Raw genomic sequence first — 19286 nt, 5'->3', positions numbered from 1 at the left:
AGCAAGTGGGTTTGGGAGGGAGGGGATGGGCACAGGAGGGAGGGCTTAAATAAATGAGAAATAATGAAGACTAGGAAGAAGAAAGAGCAGATCTGCCACTCTAGAAAGCTTTATTTTCATGTTTTTCTTGTCTTCATGCCTCTTGCAGCTCACTTTCTAACCTTTCCGAGCATTTCCTGATCTCCAAACAACATTCCTGTTTCTGGCCATGTTTAATTCCCTAGCCACCAACCTCCAACCACACTGGATATTTGCTACCATGCCACAAGCTCTCTGAAGATCTTCTTGAGGCCATGACTAGTTTGAGGTTATCCAGCCTGCACAAGAAGTCCCTGCAGTGAGCATGTCATCCCCTGCAGGTTCCTCCCACCACAACCCCAGCAGTACCCGCTGGGACCTCTCGGACGCTACATCCCCACATTTCCACCTCCAGTGTAATCATCCTTGCAACACATTGGAGAAGGATGGAGGGAATTGCTGTGGGAGCAAGGAGATGGCAGCGAGATCCCAAGCTAAAAGCCACAGCCACACATGATGCCCCATGGCTGAGCTCTCCAGACACAGCAGCAAAACCTTGGGACTTGGTGTGCTTGGAGCTCAACTCCTCACCAGCAGCAGCTCACCCCCATGCAGCCTGCATGAGTGAGGCTGTACCAGCACGTGCACACACATGAAGCAAGGGAAAGATAACAGAGCAATGGCTTCAGCAGGAGTTCATTACGCTTGTTTATCTTCATTTTGCCTGTAACTGCTGAAGAGCAAAAAGGCTTTCCTGGATGCCACAAACCCAGAAACATCCTAATGAAAAATAAATGTATTTACAGGGAGACGTCAAAACAGCCCGAGACAAGTCAAAGCAATGTGCCTGGGTTGGGAATGAGTGCTTTTATTTCATCACCCCTCCATGGCCTTCAAGCAGCCAAGAGAGAGAAATACTTCAAACAGAGACACTCTGGGGATGCACAATTGTGCATTGATTGAATTACACCACTTGCCATACTCCAGAGCCATTCCAATGTCGAGGGTCCTATCCAAGTTGATACAAGCAACTTGGCCTTCAACAAGAAGCCAAAATACAAATAATTGCAGCTTCAAGAAAGTATTTAAGATCTGCCTGGCAACCTCCATAAATCTCAGAGATGGAAGGCTTCTTCTGGCCTCGCACCAACAGTTTGGTCTAAAACCAGGTTATACTGTTCCCAAGAGCAAAGGAGCTATTGTCAACACAACACATGGGCTGTACACACGTGCAAGCACACACACCGCCCTGGGCAGGCACACACGGGTGCACAGAGGCTGGTGAACTCTTGAATTAGCACCCAAATTCCCTCCCTTATTCCACCCCATGGAACACCACAGTGCCATCAGCTGACGTGCTGCACTGAGCAAGGAGACTTGTTGTGATTACTTGGAACAGTTTCTCCTTGCTTCATTTTCTGGAAGACCATTTGCGTAGATGCAAATGTGTTTTCCCCCATCCTGATTAATTATACAAATGTATGGCTGTACAGGTTGTGATGAATATGCACATGCACTTTATTGTTGTGCTGACAGAGTATAGGGCTTATTTGGGGAAAATAGTGATATTTTCACTTGTTCTGATAAAATGGATTATGTAATCTCTCCTCTCTTGTCCCCTCTCTCTGATTTCTGATTTAACTTGTCAGATGGTTTTATACCTGACTGATGCAGACACATGGGGACAGTCCTTTCTCAACTTCTGAAAACCAGGGCTAGGATGCTTGTAGAGAAAACCCATTCAAATCCAGGGGAACATAAGTCCATGCAGGGCTGCGTCTTCCCGATGTCACTGTGTGGGCTATACAGACACAAACACACCCCCCCCACAGGCACACCAGACATTGCTGGTTAATTTAAGGCAACTGTTTAGGGACTTGCTAAGAAAGCTCTAGAGCCAGGGGCAATTCCAGTTACAAGAAATACATGTTAAGATAGAGCTGAGTGTGAAAAATAATGCCCATTTAAATAGGAGAAAGCAGGGCAAGGCACATCAGTAATTTTGGATGAAATATTTAAATGCAACTGCGCAAGAACACACATAAGGCACTCAGGAAAGTTGATGTTTTCGCACTAAACTGGAAAGAAAAGCTAACAGTATCGACAACCTGAGATGCACAATGCAGCCAACCAAAACGACAATGGATGCGCGACTATTTTTACTTAATATATTGTATCTTGAAATGGGTTATTTGGGTTCTGAAACCTTAATCAGATGTTGTTTTCCTTCATACTACTGAAAGAAGTGAGAGTAGGAACTTTCAGTGTGAATATAGCAATGAAATAACCAGTTATATTCTAAAAACCCCCAAAACCTCACTCTCCCATGATTCAATGAATTCTAACACAGGCAGACAAACAGTACTAGTTTGGGAGAGGACAGAATTGAGATTTCTTATGCTTTACCCATGAACTCCTTAGCTTAACAGAATTATACAACATAAGGGTCATTCTTCAGTGTGCAAATCCTGGTTTTAGGACTGACCCTTGGAACTGCGCTGCCGTGTTCAGATGGCACTGATGTGTGCTCTGCATGTGTCATCATTCACCTTAGCACAGGATTTCCCTGAAGAATATCCTTTGTTTTCAAAATTACTATAAAGAAGTACCCAAGTAGCCCAAGGAGAATTTGCAATGCAGTATTTGTTGGCACTTTGAAGTTGAGCAGCATTCTCAAGCCATTTCAGAAATTGCTTTTAAGGGCAAAGCTACTAACACATTAAAGCTGGGGGAAATAATAACAGCATAAAAGCTGGATTTGCAGCTGGTTTGTACCACTAGAGCAGCTGAAGTGAACTCATGAATCTGGCCTTTAATTTGTAATCGATTTTATGACTCCCCAGCAAACAGAGGGACACAGGTCTCTACGTAGGAGGAGAGCAAGGAGTGATCAATCCTCCAGCCTCAACAGCCTTGTGTTCTCAGAGCTCCTCATTCAGCCCTTCAGCCCTCCCGTCAGCGTTGCTGCGGGGCACAGCAGCTCTGCCCTTAAAGATCATGGGGACGTGGTGTCCCACTGCACACGCAGTCGTGGCACACACCTCACCTGCAGCAGCCAGGTGAAGAGTTCTTCTTCATTAGAGGGAAACCCAGTGCACACAAGTTACCTGTAGAAGAGGTCTAATGTAACATTAGACCCCACTTTGTAGGTGCTACAACTCAAGTTCATTGTATCTGTGTAATTAGATACAACAATCTTTAATAATTAAACCAAAGTATGACCTGGTTGCCTCAAATACAGCCTGTAGCAAGCTTTCAGTTACAGCTGTGGAAAATTAGTCTTCATTATCTTGTTGTTAATATCATCTGAAACATAGAAAAAACTAAGACAAATTCCTGAAAGGACCTAATAATGAATTATCAATCTTGTTCAGATTTGCTTCTAGACTCTCAGAAGATTCCTTCACCCATACTCCTCTAAGTGCTACAAGCTTGGATGCTATGCTATATTGTCACATTAAAAAGACTATGATTTTATATTAAATAGTTCTAATTTCCCATAGTTTTGGGAACACTGGCAGCTGTCGGATAAAGCTTTGCACTGAGTGGAACTGCAAGTGCTGAGAAGAGTTTTATTATTTATTATTATTGCTTATTTATTATGTATTATGTATTTGTATAAGTCACCACCAGCCTTCAGCCCCTGGTGCTAGATGCAGAGTGTACCAGGAAGACACAGTAAAAGAGATGGTTCTACTAGCATCTGTCAATCATCACAGATATGCCTGAGCTGGCAGCGTGCTTTGTTCGGGATACAAGGAAAGCCTGGGAAATAAATGCTGGTTGGCCTCCTTTTGCTTTAAAGGAGAGAAGGTATAAATATAGAAGCCTTGGAAAGGTGCCTCGAGTTTGCTGCATTGCAATTGCCATAACAATTGGATTATGATCCTTATTCATCCTCATTGACAAAGTAATTGAGTTTGGTCAGCTGGATCTCTTCCCTTCCTAGGGGACAACAGATGGGTGATGCAGTCCCAGGTATCCCAGGAAAGCAGCAAAGGTCCAGCTCTGGCTGACACCCAGGAATCTCCAGGGCCCTCCCTTGGACAGTCAGGACAATCCTGTTGACCCATCACTTGCTGAGTCCCTCTGGCTGCAGGAATTACAGCTGTGAGCTGCTCTTCCCAGAGGGAACATAACAGATGCAAGAATGATTCCCCTGCACACCATGGACATGACACAGACCCATCCCAAATGCTACTACACCCTTCTGCTCAGCTGCAGCAAACAGAAGGTCAGAGAAGAAGAGTCCCCCACTTCTCAGTCAACTCAGTGTGTGGGGGATCCCTCTCACTGGCCTAAAAAGTGATCTGGATTTTCTAGACAGGCAGGAGAGCTCTACATGACAAAGAGAAGAAATCATCTGCCACCAGAAACACTGGAGTTGCATAGGGGTGAGACGTGGCACAGGGCTGAGAATGGGTTTTGGGGTGGCAGAGACAGAGGAAGATTCAAATAAGAGTTCTAATACTATTCTTAGAGAAGACTTGTTCTGGCCATGGTTTAGTGTGCCTCAATATTTGACTAAACCATCTGCAGGTAAATGCAAAGCATTGGGGGGGGGGGGGAAGGCAGAAAAAAAAGGCAGTAACAAATGTAATCAAGCAGTAATAGTCAAAACGAAATCCAACAGTCTCCTCCATGAGGTGTTATTCTATTACAGTATCATCTACATAGCAAAAGAGATGCAAAGGAAGAGAAGTAGGAGTAACAAGATTCCTAAAACACCTCCAGACATATCAAAGCATCAAGACACCACTTGATAACAGCTAGTGTCAGGACATGAGAAATGAATAGCAAACAGGAAAGACTGGCTGGGGAAACGTGCCAGGACCAAAAGCAACAAGCTTCAGACTGTAGCTACTGTAGTTGAATTCCTAAGTATCTTTTGAACAACAGACATATGTGAACAGGAGACACCAGTGAGAATTAGAGGATACTGAGGCAACCAGTACTGTACTGCCCCTCTCCCTTCTGCTCCCAGCACTGCAGATACCATGAGCAGGAACTCAGCTCACCGATGCAATGCTCAAAGAAGAACATCTGAGGGAGAAGATAAAGACTTACTCTAATGAGTAAAGGAGAAATGAGGAGGAACACCACACATTGAGAAAAGAACAGATCTGCAACAGACACATATTAAAAGACTATGAGAAAGACCATGGAAAGAAATATGGTAAATACTCTACAGCACGTACAAGCTGCCCTAGAGATGTACCAGAACAAATAGAGAGGAAGAAATTATTACATATAGCTAACAGAGATCCACATTAGGAATGGTATTACAAGAAAGATTACCTCTGTCAAAGCCAACCCCTAGAGACCTTCTTAGGCTAATGTTTGTCCTCAACAGCTGCTCTTAAGGTCCTTTATGAAATAGGGACACCTTTTATTGCAGTGCTGATTCCACTTCTGCTCAGTCTTTAATGAGAAAGATAACTAAACCTTAGGCAGACCACAACAGCTAGAAGCAGCCTGAGCCTTAAACCTCCATTAAAAGCTTATTTTTGGCGGGGGGGGAGGAGGGATTTAAGTGAGTTCACATGTGTGATTTTTCAAAGGACCTCTCTGAAGAGGGTTATAATAGCACACAAAGAAGCCTGAAGTGGAAACCTGCCAAAATGCACTTTTCTATGAATAACTAGCAAAGTGGTGCAAAGCCCTGTTGTGCCCCAAGTTTTTCTTTACTTTCAGTTCAGGCTAATTTCTACCCATTGCGTGTCAACTTCAAAACCTGAATGACAAAACACTCACAGTGTGCTTATTTCTCTTTTGGTTTCCTCTTAAAGGTAACCAACAGAGTGTAATTTCTCCCTAGGTTTTTCTGGGATGGGTGTTACTAACACTCATCGAACGTGCATTCAGAGATCCTCACTGTGGGAGGGAAGTCCATCAACAGATCTCTACACTGGATGATGCATGGAGATCAAGGACCTTCCCAGGCCCACAGACAGAGTCAGGATGCAGCCACAGATGTCCTGACCAGCTGCTTCCTACCTGAATCACAGAAGTCTTTCCTTCCTTTGCCAGCACATCAGCTCAAGTGTGTGCCCTGTCTGGACTAACTGAAACTTCACAGACCCACTCATCCAGAAATACATTTTCTATTTGCCATGAAATCCTAAACCAAATGCCATGCGAGGAATAAAGGTCAAAAATCAAGTGGGATGTGTGAGTCCTCCAGATGCCTGTGGCTTACTTGGATAATGAGCAGCACAGAAAGCCCTATGACATTCTCACACCATAGAAATGATCCGATAAATGTTCCTGTCTCCCTCATTACACCAGTAATAGGAAAGTCACTATGCAATTTTTCTCTTCAGTCTATTGCAAGGGTTAAAGCAGGCCACAGAGTCTAGACTGGGATGTTGCGGGCTGTTCAGATGACAAGGTTTTGTTTTCTTGTTTTCATTTCGGATTCAGGCTTGAGCACAAGTATTCTACATTATAACAGCAATAGTATATAATTAATGGGTTATTTTGTGTATAATAACTTCCCTGGAAAAACATGTTTTTCTTTCTGATGAAATACGTAGACATGTGTAGTTACCATCACTGCTTCCCATGAAACAAGAATCCAGCATAGAACGTAGAATTTGCAATTTAAAAAGGACCTACACTTCTCCAAGGGTTTGGGTTTGGTTTTCCTTATTTAACCTAGTCAATGAGCCACTTCTAAATGAAACAAATCTTGTTAATAAGAAACTCATGCTGGATAACACTTGTGCTAGACACGCTTGTGAGGTGGGCTGATGCCAATGTCATGAAGTTTAACCATGCCAAGTGCAAGGTCCTACACCTGGGTCGGAGCAATCCCAGGCACAGCTACAGGTTGGGCAGAGAAGAGATTCAGAGCAGCCCAAGGAGAAGGACCTGGGGGTGTTGGTTGATGAGAAAATGAACATGAGCTGGCTTCAGTGTGCACCTGCATCCCAGAAAGCAACTGTGTCCTGGGCTGCATCAAAAGGAGCGTGACCAGCAGGTCAAAGGAGGTGATCCTGCCCCTCTACTCTGCTCTTGTGAGACCTCACCTGGAGCACTGTGGGCAGTTCTGGTGTCCTCAACATAAAAAGGACATGGAACTGTTGGAACAAGTCCAGAGGAGGCCACGAGGATGATCAGGGACTGGAGCACCTCCCGTATGAAGAGTTCAGCCTGGAGAAGAGAAGGCTGCGTGGAGACCTCAGAGAAGGGGGCCTATAGGGATGCTGGGGAGGGACTCTTCTTTAGGGACTGTAGTGACAGGACAAGGGGTAACGGGTTCAAACTTAAACAGGGGAAGTTTAGGTTGGATATAAGGAGGAAATTCTTTCCTGTTAGGGTGGTGAGGCACTGGAGTGGGCTGCCCAGGGAGGTTGTGAATGCTCCATCCTTGGCAGCGTTCAAGGCCAGGTCGGACGAGGCCTTGGGTGAGATGGTTTAGTGTGAGGTGTCCCTGCCCATGGCAGGGGGGTTGGAACTTGATGATCTTAACGTCCCTTCCAACCCTAACTATTCTATGATTCTATGATAAAAAATGTGAAACTCTTCTGGATTTTAGTATGAACATATTGCTTCTTTGTGCACATCCCCCCAGTATTTCCTGGTCCATTTTCAAATGGATTCAGGCACATGCTTGCACTCCAGAAAGGCTGAGAGCACGTTTAAATGGAGAATGGACAGCTATGATCACCATCAGTATCTATACAACCACCAATTCTGATAAATCAAACCTTCAGCCTCAAAGCATTGCTTTTCTACCACCACCACCAGGTATTTTTATCCTGCTCAAAACAGAGGTGCTGCATGATTCCTCTGCTGGCTTTCCTTCCACTGAGGCACACAAAATAAACCAGTGCAGAGAGGATTTGATGGGTTATCAGACCAACTGCCTAAATTCTTTATTGAGGTTTTCCTCTTGCTTTGTTTTGGACTCGGTCAAGTGGCTGCAGGAGTTCCTGTGCCCAGAGGGCTGCAACTGAGGCACCAGGAAGAGCTCCTTTGCATATGGCATTGCAGCATATTGCCAGAGCAAACCAGCTGCTGAGGGGAAGGATTCAGCTTTTCCCCTATCACACATTTTAAAGTTATTTGTAGATGGATGGTTTTTACAGGTTCATTACTCCAAATCCAACAGTAAGCTGCTTTTGCCAATACTTCAGTTTATCCATATTGCAGGGTTCCGTTCCCGGATACTCATGACGTGAGTGACAAGGCTTTGGAGATGCCTTCTGCAGTGTCACCTAAGACCAGCTCTGCTGCCTGGCTGAAAAAGCCAACAAACCAGCAGCTGACACCCTCATCTTGCCAAAAAACCCCACCAACCAACCAACCACCTCTAAGAAAACAACCCAAAACCTCCACACGCTTCCTATGAAGCAACTGTGAGTGGACTCTGATAACATCAACCTGTGGCTTTATTCAGACAAGCAGAGCTTGTTCAATTACGTGCACAAATACAGTCAGTGTTAATTGTGGAAATGTTGGGGCACCTCAAATTCAAGCACCTGACTTCCTAACCACTTCCAGCACAGCAGTGGCACTTGGGAGAAAGCTCATAGTCAAACAGAAATACAGTATCTGCAGTGCAATACATACAGAATTACTGGGAAAGTAATTGCTTTTGGTATAAATGGTTGTCTTCAAAGTTTTCTCTAGCGCAGAGCCCCTTCAAAAAGAACAAGAATAAATTTACTGCATGTGAATTTATTCAAAGCCAGTAGATTCAGTATAATGAAATCCTCCTAAGCAAATATCTGATAAAGAAGCAAATGCTTAGCACTTGACCCCGGGAGCCAGGATTTCTTGACACACTGCTGCAATGCAAAGCAGCAGGGACCTCAAGACTGCTGGCACGGAGGAGTCAAGCAGGGAAAATCTCAGAGGGCTCGAGTCGTGGGAGGCACAGAGGCAGATGGCATCGTGCATGGAGCTGCACAGGGACTGAGGCAGCTCATGCCTTGGTCCCCAAACTGACTGAAGCCACCAGTGCTACCAGATGATGTTCTCTGGGGGACTCTGAAAGCCCCCTCACAATCCATGCTGTACCCTTCCTTTGCTGAGGGCTGCAAGAGACCCTGCATCCATCTAGAATGATGAATTTTACTGATTCTTTTTCCCCAGGCTACTTTGTTCTCGTGCCCTAGATGTGACGAGCAGCACACTTTGGTTTTCCTTACACAGTCAGATGTTCCTTCTGAGAAAAACTTTATTAGTCTGTTAAATAAGAGAGGAAAAAAAAGGTGCCATTCAGTTGCATCAAAGGATCTTCAATCCTGTTACACTTAAACCTAGTCCAGAGCGTTTCATCTCCATACCTAGACATCCCACTGGCACAGGAGCTGGTGCCCTACAAGACTAAGTACGCTGCCATTCAGCAGGGTCCCCTGTAAGGATGTAAGGATTGTAAGGATGGGATTCCCTCTGCCACAGATCCTCCCACATCCCAACTTTATAGCCTGTCACGCTTATACAACTGTTCATACAACAAACACCACAGCAGTCCTGTTGGTTACTGGTGGTAGCTGCATGGCAAACCCTACACCTGCAGAAGTAACTGAGACCAAGGGCCAAACCCATGGAGGCCATTTCCACTGTACATAGGATGTGTCACAGAAGATGAAATGCAACAGCACTCTGAACTCATGTTATCTCTGCATACAGCATGTCACTTAATTGCCCAGAAAAGCCTCTTGGAGAAGCATATGGAAAGTTTTCCCATGAAAAATGACACTGCTCAAAGTCTTTTCAAGCTAGAAACCACTCAACAGCATCTATCACTACTGACATCTGGGACATAAGCTTCAAAGCAGTTAATTTACAATTTTAGCTACAGCCAGTTTCCTACAGACATTGATATCCAACGTTGATAATTGCTATGCCAGAAAACAGAGTCACTAGAAGAGGAAAAGGTAAAAAAGAAAGCCATGCAATAATTCCAGAGAGCAGTGCTGCCACTCCATGCATTCACTCTGCCAGCACCCAGGTCACAGTGGCTTTCAGTGCAAACCTTCAACCTTCCCTGTCTGTATGAACACCTACACTCTGACCCTCCACTCCAGTGCTGGTACCCATTTACCTCCCTCCATGGGATCTCGCATCAGGCAGGCGAGATGATGTCCTACAGAGTGGAAGCACCACTCTGCCCTGGACCATGTATGCGAGTTTTCTACAGTACTCAGACCTGCGAAAGCTCATTTGGGATTGCTCATGACCCCATTTTAGCCTCCCACATCACTGGACATTTAAGGCAGTTCTTGTACAAGCTATTCTAGAAGATAATGCAATGCTTCTACAAGCTATTAATGAACAACTACCAAGACAACCCCCCAGCTAGGTGCCAAGGCAGAAAACTAAAGCCTCTGTGTGTATCTTGCTGGTACAACAGCAGACCACCTCAGCTTCTCAGCTTTACTAATTCATTGCTTAAGGTCCTGTCACCATGTCACCATGACGCAGAGTGAGCAGCCACTCATGCTGCTCCACTCGTTGCCACATTCACGTTACCTGCTCTGTCTCAAGGACCTACTAAGGCGGTCTCTCCGAATATCCCTTTTACAGATACCACACCACTTCTCTGGAAAGGGGTAACTGAAAGAGCCAATTCACAGCGAGACTTCAGAAGCAAATGCTTCTTCTGTGGCTTCATCACTTCCTCATCTCTGTCACCCCAGAAACCAGCAGGAGGTTCAAACCACATCAACAGTTTTGAGGCAAGGCTGCTTTCTTAGCCTTTTTTTGCAGCTACCAAGAACACACATAAGGCCCTTAGGACCTCTTGCTTAATGCAGCTTCCCCCAGATACTGGCTTACTGAATTCAGAGTGCTCAGCCCTACCATACCCATATAAATCTTGTGATGGACAACAGAAAAAGCCACCTGCTAAACCCCCAAAATTCTCTTGCAATAAGGCCCCAGGAGGGGCTGCACAGCTCCCTTATATCATTGCTCTGTGAATCCTTTCCTAATATCTTCCTGTGGCTTCAGCACTCTTTCCAGCCCATGAGGCTAGGATCCTTAATCCTACAGGCTAAAGGCATATGGTGTCCCCCACTATTCCCATTCCTTGGGATGCCCACGGACAGCAGAAGACCTCTAAGAACATTTCACAGCCCTATAAAGTAGGGCATGGTCCAGAAATCACACATCACATTAGAGGCTCACAGATGGACATCCCCTGTACAGCTAAAACCAACCCTAGTTTGTGACTGCAGCTGGGCAGTAACTAGCTGTTGCATCAGAACTGGTACCCTCATTTCCCAGTCTTGCCTTTAGAACTGCCGAACCCAACACGAACTCAAACTTGATGGTAACTTGATGACTCCCATCAGTGAGTCTGCACAGAGCAAACTGGTGACCTCAAGGCAGTGGCTGACTGAATGGCATCCCCATTGTGTAAGCACAGTCACAGCTGGGGCTGTGCACTGTAACACACCTTTCACGTATACAGGTATCTTCTTCTGCCAACAAGAAGGATTGTAGCTTGCACTGGGTATCAGCATATGTTTTAGAAATGAATCAGATTGTAACCAATATGTTAGGAAGACAGGCCAGACTCCTGGAAGAGTGAGGCTAGGAGGTGGTTTCTGCTAGCAGAGTGCTTTCAGTTTGAGGTTTGCATTGAAGTTGTTATACCTACAGCTGCGATGAAAAAGCCTTCCTTAATGCTGTTTTGCAATACCAGGAGAAGCCTGATTCCTTACTGAGTTGTGTAAGCAGAGAGGCTAAGTCTAGAAGTGCTGGAAAACCACAATTCCCTACCCTCCTTTGGGATGCTGCAGGTGAAGGTGGAAGTACAATGGCAAGGACGGTTGCCCTGATGCCGCATTTGGTATGCGGGTAAACAGAGACCATGTATGCCCTGGGCTGTCATTCTGGCCATCTTTCATGACACTGAACTCTCTTCTAAAAGGAAAAAGGAGGGTTTATTAGAAAGTTGCTGAGGATCTGAATGCCAGGGAGAGAAATGCAGAGGCAGGTTAAGTATGTTTTGATTTTTATTTTCTTGGTACAGCCGTGCAGGAGGTGAATGAACACCAGAGCGTTTTGATTTCCTTCCTGGTTTCAATAAATGTTGCATTCCCAGGCACCCAAGGGACCGCTGTGGTTTGTCAAAACCAATTAATTTTCTTCCACAGAACGCTTCAGGCGCCTCAAAATGTCATTCGAGAGCTAGCACACAGCTAAGGCAGAGGGAAAGCCAGCAATCAACCGCTGCTTGGGCTCCAACCTCACCCCAACAGCAGAGGCAGGGCGAGAGCAAAGGCACGGCACGTGGTCGTAGTGGGGGGGGAGCCGAGGGCAGAGCCAAACACAACACGCCACGTGTTACAAAACCTAGCAATATAAACAAGAAGCTGCCACTTGTGAACCATGCCACAGATACGTTTCCTAAGGGAGAAGTCCAAAGCTGAAAGTTTGCCCGTCTCACTTGTATTTCCCAGGATCCACTGCTCAGGGCTAACAGATGTAGTAGTGAGCCAGAAACTACAAACCAAGAAGTTGTTACAAGGAAGATGTTTGGAGAATAACCCCTGGAGTCAGGATTCACAATTACATCCCCAGCCCTCCACAGACTCACTTCAGAGTGAGGGCTTCCCTTGCCCAAGCATCAATTCACCTACTTACAGAGGCCAGGCTGCAAGGTTTTCCTTCTCTTCTGTATCGAGATGTTTAAAAGTAATTTTAATAAGCAGCCAGGTTGGACAGGGCTTGGAGCAACCTGCTCTTGTGGAAGGTGTCCCTGCCTGTGCAAGGGGCTGGAACTGGATGAGGTTTAAGGCCCCTTCCAACCCAAACCCCTCTGTGATTCTGTGCTATGATTTCTTTTCCACTGAACACCAAGACAGAGTTTAAGAATACATTGGGGCTATCATTTATACTCGGAATCAGACATTGATGCTCTGAATACTCTATGCATATAGCTCATGTCAAATAATTAGCACTGGATATTAAATAGCCATCCTTTCCCCTCTACAAAGGGCAGGGATGGAGATGGATGTTTTTCTCTGCAAAAGATGCAGAAGACAAAGGACAGTTTGAATTTTAAACAATTTCTCTTGAGCACTGTGGGGTCATAGGCAAATCCCTGCTAAAGCAGGAAACAGGAACAGCAGCTGATGTTCCCAGCAAAGAGCTACGGTAAGGCCCAGCCTACTCACAGTGGCCAAGGGGACTGGGAACCAAGGCTCCTTTGAGCATCCCAGGTCCCTAATCTGGGGTCCAGTGTCATCCCTGCTGGACCACTGACAAAAACAGAAACAAAGAACTTCCAAAAGCAAAGATGACAGCATGCTGAGCAGTGAAGTGAGCTTCAGAGTGTAACAAATCTTTACAAGAACAAGCAATAAATCCGCTTGCCTTTCTTTTTCTATTCACCAACCACGGTATCTGCAATGACCTACTTGTTTTTAAAAGTAACCCAACATTTACCATTACAATCTTCTTCACTCCTCAAGTCCTCAAGTCACATAAACCCCCTGCTGTCTCCTCCTCCTCTATTTACCTGGCCTTACAGTCACAGCAGGGATCTGAAAATCTGCTCTATGCCTCCTAGCTACAGGCAAAGGCTTCGCTTGGGCATACACAAATGATAACTAATGCTCCTGCTTAAACAATCCCTAGAGTGAGTCTTCTGACATATATAAACATCTAGATCCTGCCACAAATCCAAGACACACCACCCAGGCGTGTAGGGAGCTGCTCTGATAGAAACAGCCATGCCTCTCATTCACAGCATCTCTTCGCCCAGGAAATCTCATGTTTCATTCAGACAGGATTCTTCTCAGTGCTTTTACTTACTATTTAATATTTATGCTATGGTCAGTGTCCAAGAAGCATGACACTGTTGGTCACGGTAGCTGCTGAACAAACACATACTGAATCTGTCTTGGATGCTTACAGGTGTGAAAGGTCAGTTAGAAAAGGGGAAAAAAGCCAATAAAATCTGAAGCCCAGTGAATAACTGAATAACAAGAACAAGACAAATATAAAGCCTCAAAAAATGAAACAGAAATCCTCCAAAATGTATCAAAACAACGAGGAGATGCTCCACCTATGTCAGTCGGCACTGATCAGCCCCAGAGCAACAGAGGGAGAGGAGAATCCATAACCATTAGAATCACCTTCCTGCTACATTTCCTCCTTAGCCTGTTCATCTGCCTTCTTCCCTTCATTCCCTCTGCTCTCGATATGACCTTTGAAGCTACAAGAGAGCCTGGCTTATCCCTAAGACACAAAAGAGCATGGAGTTTTTCAAGCTCATTGCATGCAGCATCATTATAGCGAGCTGCAAAGGATACAACTGTTGGAAAGCTACAGATCCCTGAAGGTTGCCAAAATCTGGAGTCTCCCAGGAGGCAGTCAACTCCTTCAGTAAAGCAACAGCAAACTACAGCTTTAACCATAGCACAGCTCCTCAGTCTTCAAGCAAAGCTCTCCAATATAAGCACATCATCTAGGCTTCAATGAGGAAGGCAAGGCTGATCTAAGACTCCACTCTCAATTCCTCCCTTACAATAATATTTAACTCTAAATAATTAAAAGGAAATAAGTACTTATGAAGCCAGCAGAATCCTTGCAGGCCAATAGGTCAGCATGGCTGGCTGTTTGAAATAAAGGGCTCATTCAAGTTATTCACATCAGATGTCAAAGGTGATCTGTTGTAATGAGAAACGATAAATATGCTCACTTAGCATGCAAGCTCACAGCTGTAATTTATCAGCTTGAAGTCACACTAGAACATAAAAACCACAACTGTGCCCTTGAGAAGTCACCCCCACCTTCCCAAGCCCTCCTACGCTTTTACATTTGGAACAAAGGAGATGTGGCACATTTTATTCCTTCCTCCATACACTAGCCCTTATTATCTAATGACAGCTTCCTTCTTTAAACCTTTTAGTGCAACTGCATATGTGAGCACTGGCCATCGCAGGCTCCTCCACAGCCCAGTATCTGGAAGTGCTGGATTAGCCCCAAGTGTCAAATACCCAGCGTTTGCTTGACAGACCTACCAGAAAGAGAAATGCAAACTCCACAGCCTGCAGCACTGCAAGTTGAGGGGGCACTTACACTTATAAATAATATATAAAATCTTAAACTGTGATCGAATATATATATTCATATTTTCTACTGCTTTGTATTTGGATCCGTGATAGAGCTGCATTTTTGGTTATCAGCTCCGCTGACAGGAGACTGAATCCCAGGCTATAGCAATTCCCCTGTGAATGTAAAGGAAAAGAACCATCTGGAGAGAATAATAAAACAATTAACTTTCCATTAAAGAATAATCTATGTATGTTTTTAAGGAGGCAAACTTTAACGATCTCCACCTAATTACTCATCCTGCATTCTGGCAGGGCTGGATTGGATGCTGTCTTTGTTTTTAAACGCAGTCTGAAGGTAATGCTTTAAGATGAAATGGATGTGGGGACCCCACAGGCTCCTTCAGCCAAGGGCAGGACAACCCAACTGACAGAGGTTTCCAGAAACATCCACCAAGGTCTCATCACTCCCATGGATTCATACGGCTGTGTAATGGCAACACCATCAACTGTATGAGTATCACTGAATATTCATGAGGATTTTACAAACATGGCTGTTGTCAGGCTACGTTTTTGGCCAGGAAGTGCAGAGCAGCACACTCAGGAGATGCATGCACATGAACATCAGTCTGTTGAATGCTGGGCTCATTTAACTTGTCACTGAGAGCAATATAAATCAGAAACGACTCCATAAAACTCAGTGACAACCTCCTCTGATTTTGCTAACTCACCAGCTAGCTGCAAGTGCATTATCTTTACAAAGCAATTTTGTGAAGAGAATAGGTTCAAAGCAAGGGCTTTAAGGACTATTACTACGCCTGTTGCCCCTCCAAGGACCTGCTAGCTGTGCATGTGATGGAGGGCAGCCCAGGCTGCACCACGCGGGCTGCACGCAGACATGCTCAGCCTCAGTTTCCCAGTGGAAACCGGGAATACATAGTAATACCAGTGAGCTAGGAAGTGCGCGCGCCTAAACGCCATCCCAGTTTACACAGTGCTTTCCAGCAAGGCTCGCAAACATTTGGAAAGGGCCAAATATAGTTTCAACTAAAATTAACTGGAACATAAATACCAGAACTCAACCACTCAGATCACTCCTTTAGAAAACCTACCTGGGACTCTGAGCTTTCCAGCATGAGAACCCACACACTGAAGAGCTGGGAAAGAGTGAGACAGTGCCTAGGCAATCCTTTGCTACTATCTATTGAGTGACTGATTGAGATCAGGCTGTGACACAGTGCAGGCGAGTTTATTCCCCTCCCTCCTCCCGCAAGCTGCTGCTGAGTTTTATGATCTGAAAAAGTCATTTAAAAAAACCCCTCAAACTCATAAAGCTGGCACACAAACCAACAAACCAGTCACACCTGAGTCCTGCCGGAAAAATCCCTGCCTCAGCTTGCAAATGTTGCAGAACATTTTCCTTCACAGCTTCTGTCGGCATAAATGGAGCAAGTTTGGAGTCTAAGAGTCTAAGGCATTTTAGCCTCTGAGACTTCCAGCCTGCCCCTCCCCTACAACTGTAGAAGGCCTCCTTTCTCCACTAAATGCATATACACACACACAAAACCATATACATGTGTGCACACATTGATCTCAAAGCAGGGCTCCGGCATCTGCCAACAGGCTGCACACTGCATCGGCACAATGGCTCTGGTGCAGGATCTGCACCACCCACTGGAAAGGATTTAGCAAGGGGTGCTAACGTCACACACTGAGCAGCCACATACAGCTATAAATTATTCATACACATTACTCTAATTATGCAAATGTACTAAAAGCTGGAGCATATGTTTCCCTGACATCTTGCAGTACAGATGCAATATGGTTCTAGTAGAGAGGAAGAGTGAGAAGATGATGGGTGTAAGGGCAATGACAGTGACAGGCAGTGGCCCAAGCAAAGGGTGGCAGAGGGTTTCTCTTCTCCAACCAAGGTGCTGCAAGGCTAAGGATATTTCAATGCTCCTCCTTGATAATACAGTGTTGGCTTTGCACTCGGTGCTGAACAGAGTGCTGAGGCTGCTGAACAGCCCAGGCAGATTAAAATAAACCCAAGCAGTTTGGAACAGGAATGTGTTTATCTGGCATCGCACACTTCCTCTTATCAAACATGAGGAGCAGGGGAGGGCACAGCCATGGTGCGCGGAAGCAGGCAGCATGCACGCTGGTACGAGAGGGGGAAGGGGGAGAAGAACAGTAAGGATCAGACAGATAATGCGTGAGCCTGGGAATCAAGAGCATGGACCCAAGCATCACCTCCCTGGGGTACAGAGTCTGTATTCTTGGTCAGCCCCCAGACAGTCACGAGCTGTGGAAAACTATCAGGTCCTTTCTCCCTTGCAGCATTTGGAAGAAGGCAGGCAGGCAGTACTGCTGTAACGTAAGCAGCTGGCTGTGTGTATTGCCCAAGCTTTGGGCTCAGACTCCTTCTCTTAACTCTGTCAAGTGCAGTGTAGTCGCTGTGCATCACTCAGCTCCCACTTCAGAGGCTGGGGCGGACTCCTCAGAAGGAAAAGGCCAGATGCACCCTGCAACAGTGTTCTCAAGTCAAGACTGGATCATAGTACTGGATTGGGTATCAGATCAGCATCTTATTTCCAACTCTGCCATGTCAAAGGACCACAACCCTGTCCATGTGTAAATGCAGAGTTGATCTGAGAGAGCTCTTAGAAAGCAGAGGTACTCGTCAGACACTGTGTGCAGAGCACCATGCTGGGGGACCTCAAGTCTTTAACATAATTTGTGTAAAAACCCATGAACGCTTTCTGTATTCTCCAGCCCTACTGGATGACCAGGTGAACATTTCTATACCCAGAAAACAAAAGATCAAATCAAACATGACGTTACACCACAGCTACTTGGAAGATTTGGGCTATGTTACTATTACACCACCAGTTACCCAAGATCAAAAAAAGTTGAACAGAAAACCCTGGCAGCTCCTTTGATAGCAGCATGTCTTACCTCCCAAGTGCTGGCATTAAAGAGACTCTCTCACTGTGTATTGTAAGGGATGCACTCACACAGCCATGTGAAATACTCGGTACTAGAGAGACCCCGTCACAGTGACTGTGTAATATACAAGGTGGATGCCACTTCAGCTCTTCAGATCCAAGCCAAAACTTGGCTAGCATTACTCTTCTAAAATCCAAGTTCTTGTTTGTGCATGGCTTGACCACAGATCCTCACCTGTGGGTGCCTCAACTCAAGGATGGCCATGCTTTGCAAAACAAGAGCAGCAGCATCAGAAAAGCAGCACTGAGCAGAAGGGACAGGCAGGCTGCAAGTGATGCTGTGAGACAGACAAAGGTGAGGATGACTGCACAGATCCTGGTCACTCTGCCCCCAGACCTGGCCATCAGGATTTGTTCTTCTATTTCACAAAAGATCAGATGAATGAACAGCAGCACTTCTGCCAAGCAGAGATGCCAAACTGGCAAAACAAAGCTGAGAAAACAGCACAAGATAACAAGGAGGAATGACAGAGACATGAAAATGGACTGAAGTAAAACCCAATGTTAATTATAAGGACCAAGCATAATAAGTTCTGCTGTGCCCCATTCAGCAAACCCCTCGGGGTAGCCGGCTGCATCCCAAAGGGCACAGTGTGAGCCTCCCCTTACCTTTGGTTCATTCTCCCTTCCATGCAGTCCCATGTGTTGAAGAGCCAGCACAGCTCACGTGGAGGCTCTCTGTCTGCCCAGCTCTGCCAGCTACCTGCTCACCACAGCCCACCCTGAGCTCAGGTTTGGGACAATCTGGCCCTCTATGGACTGTGTGTCTCCTCATCACCAAGGCCAGCAGTATCCATATCCCCCAGTCATATGCCAGTGAGGCAGATCCAGGCACTGTCTCTTGACTTCCCTCACTAGCTCAGAGGAAAGAAAAGCAGGATACAAACCCAGCTTGCCAGACCTGAAGCTCTGTTCACCCAAGCCACAGAGAGAGAAGAAGGCACAGTATGGGTCCCACCTGCTATCCCCCACCCCTGCTAGCATCCCTCCTCCAAACAGGTAAAGGCTGCATCACCTCCGGATGGGTGCTCATCCCTGCTACTGAAGCAGTCCTCAGGGAAGACAACCAGAGAGAAGAGCAGAAAGAAGGACAGCACAGAAAATGGGGTTCAGCACTGACGTCACTTAGCTTTTCCCCATCTCTTTCTGAAGGCTTTGGCTTCCTCCGAAAGTGTCAGCACAGAAACCAGCCCATTAACAGGCAGTCACAGGTAACAGGGAGAAGGGTGCTGTCTGACCA

The 19286-nt window shown here is 45.7% G+C and overlaps 1 protein-coding gene across 4 annotated transcripts in view; it reads right to left on the bottom strand.

The window, feature by feature from the left end:
* CACNA2D2 (calcium voltage-gated channel auxiliary subunit alpha2delta 2) overlaps positions 1–19286 on the bottom strand; it is a 232951-nt gene that overhangs the window by 158251 nt on the left and 55414 nt on the right. The window contains exon 1 of one of the 4 annotated variants that reach the window (XM_057407711.1): positions 16151–16290. The exons of the other annotated variants lie outside the window; for them this stretch is intronic. Within the exon in view, the coding sequence (XP_057263694.1) occupies positions 16151–16174 (24 nt within the window). The 5' untranslated portion in view covers positions 16175–16290. Of the gene's footprint in view, positions 1–16150; positions 16291–19286 lie in introns of those variants that run through there. 4 annotated transcript variants of the gene reach the window in all.

This window comes from Pezoporus wallicus, unplaced genomic scaffold, assembly GCF_028554395.1.
Source record: "Pezoporus wallicus isolate ANWC-B61680 ecotype Strahan unplaced genomic scaffold, APGP_CSIRO_Pwel_v1 contig_3568, whole genome shotgun sequence".
In the NCBI taxonomy this organism is placed as follows: Eukaryota; Metazoa; Chordata; class Aves; order Psittaciformes; family Psittacidae; genus Pezoporus; species Pezoporus wallicus.
Note: the sequence above shows the minus strand (reverse complement) of the source record. Positions and strands in the feature narration are given on the sequence as shown.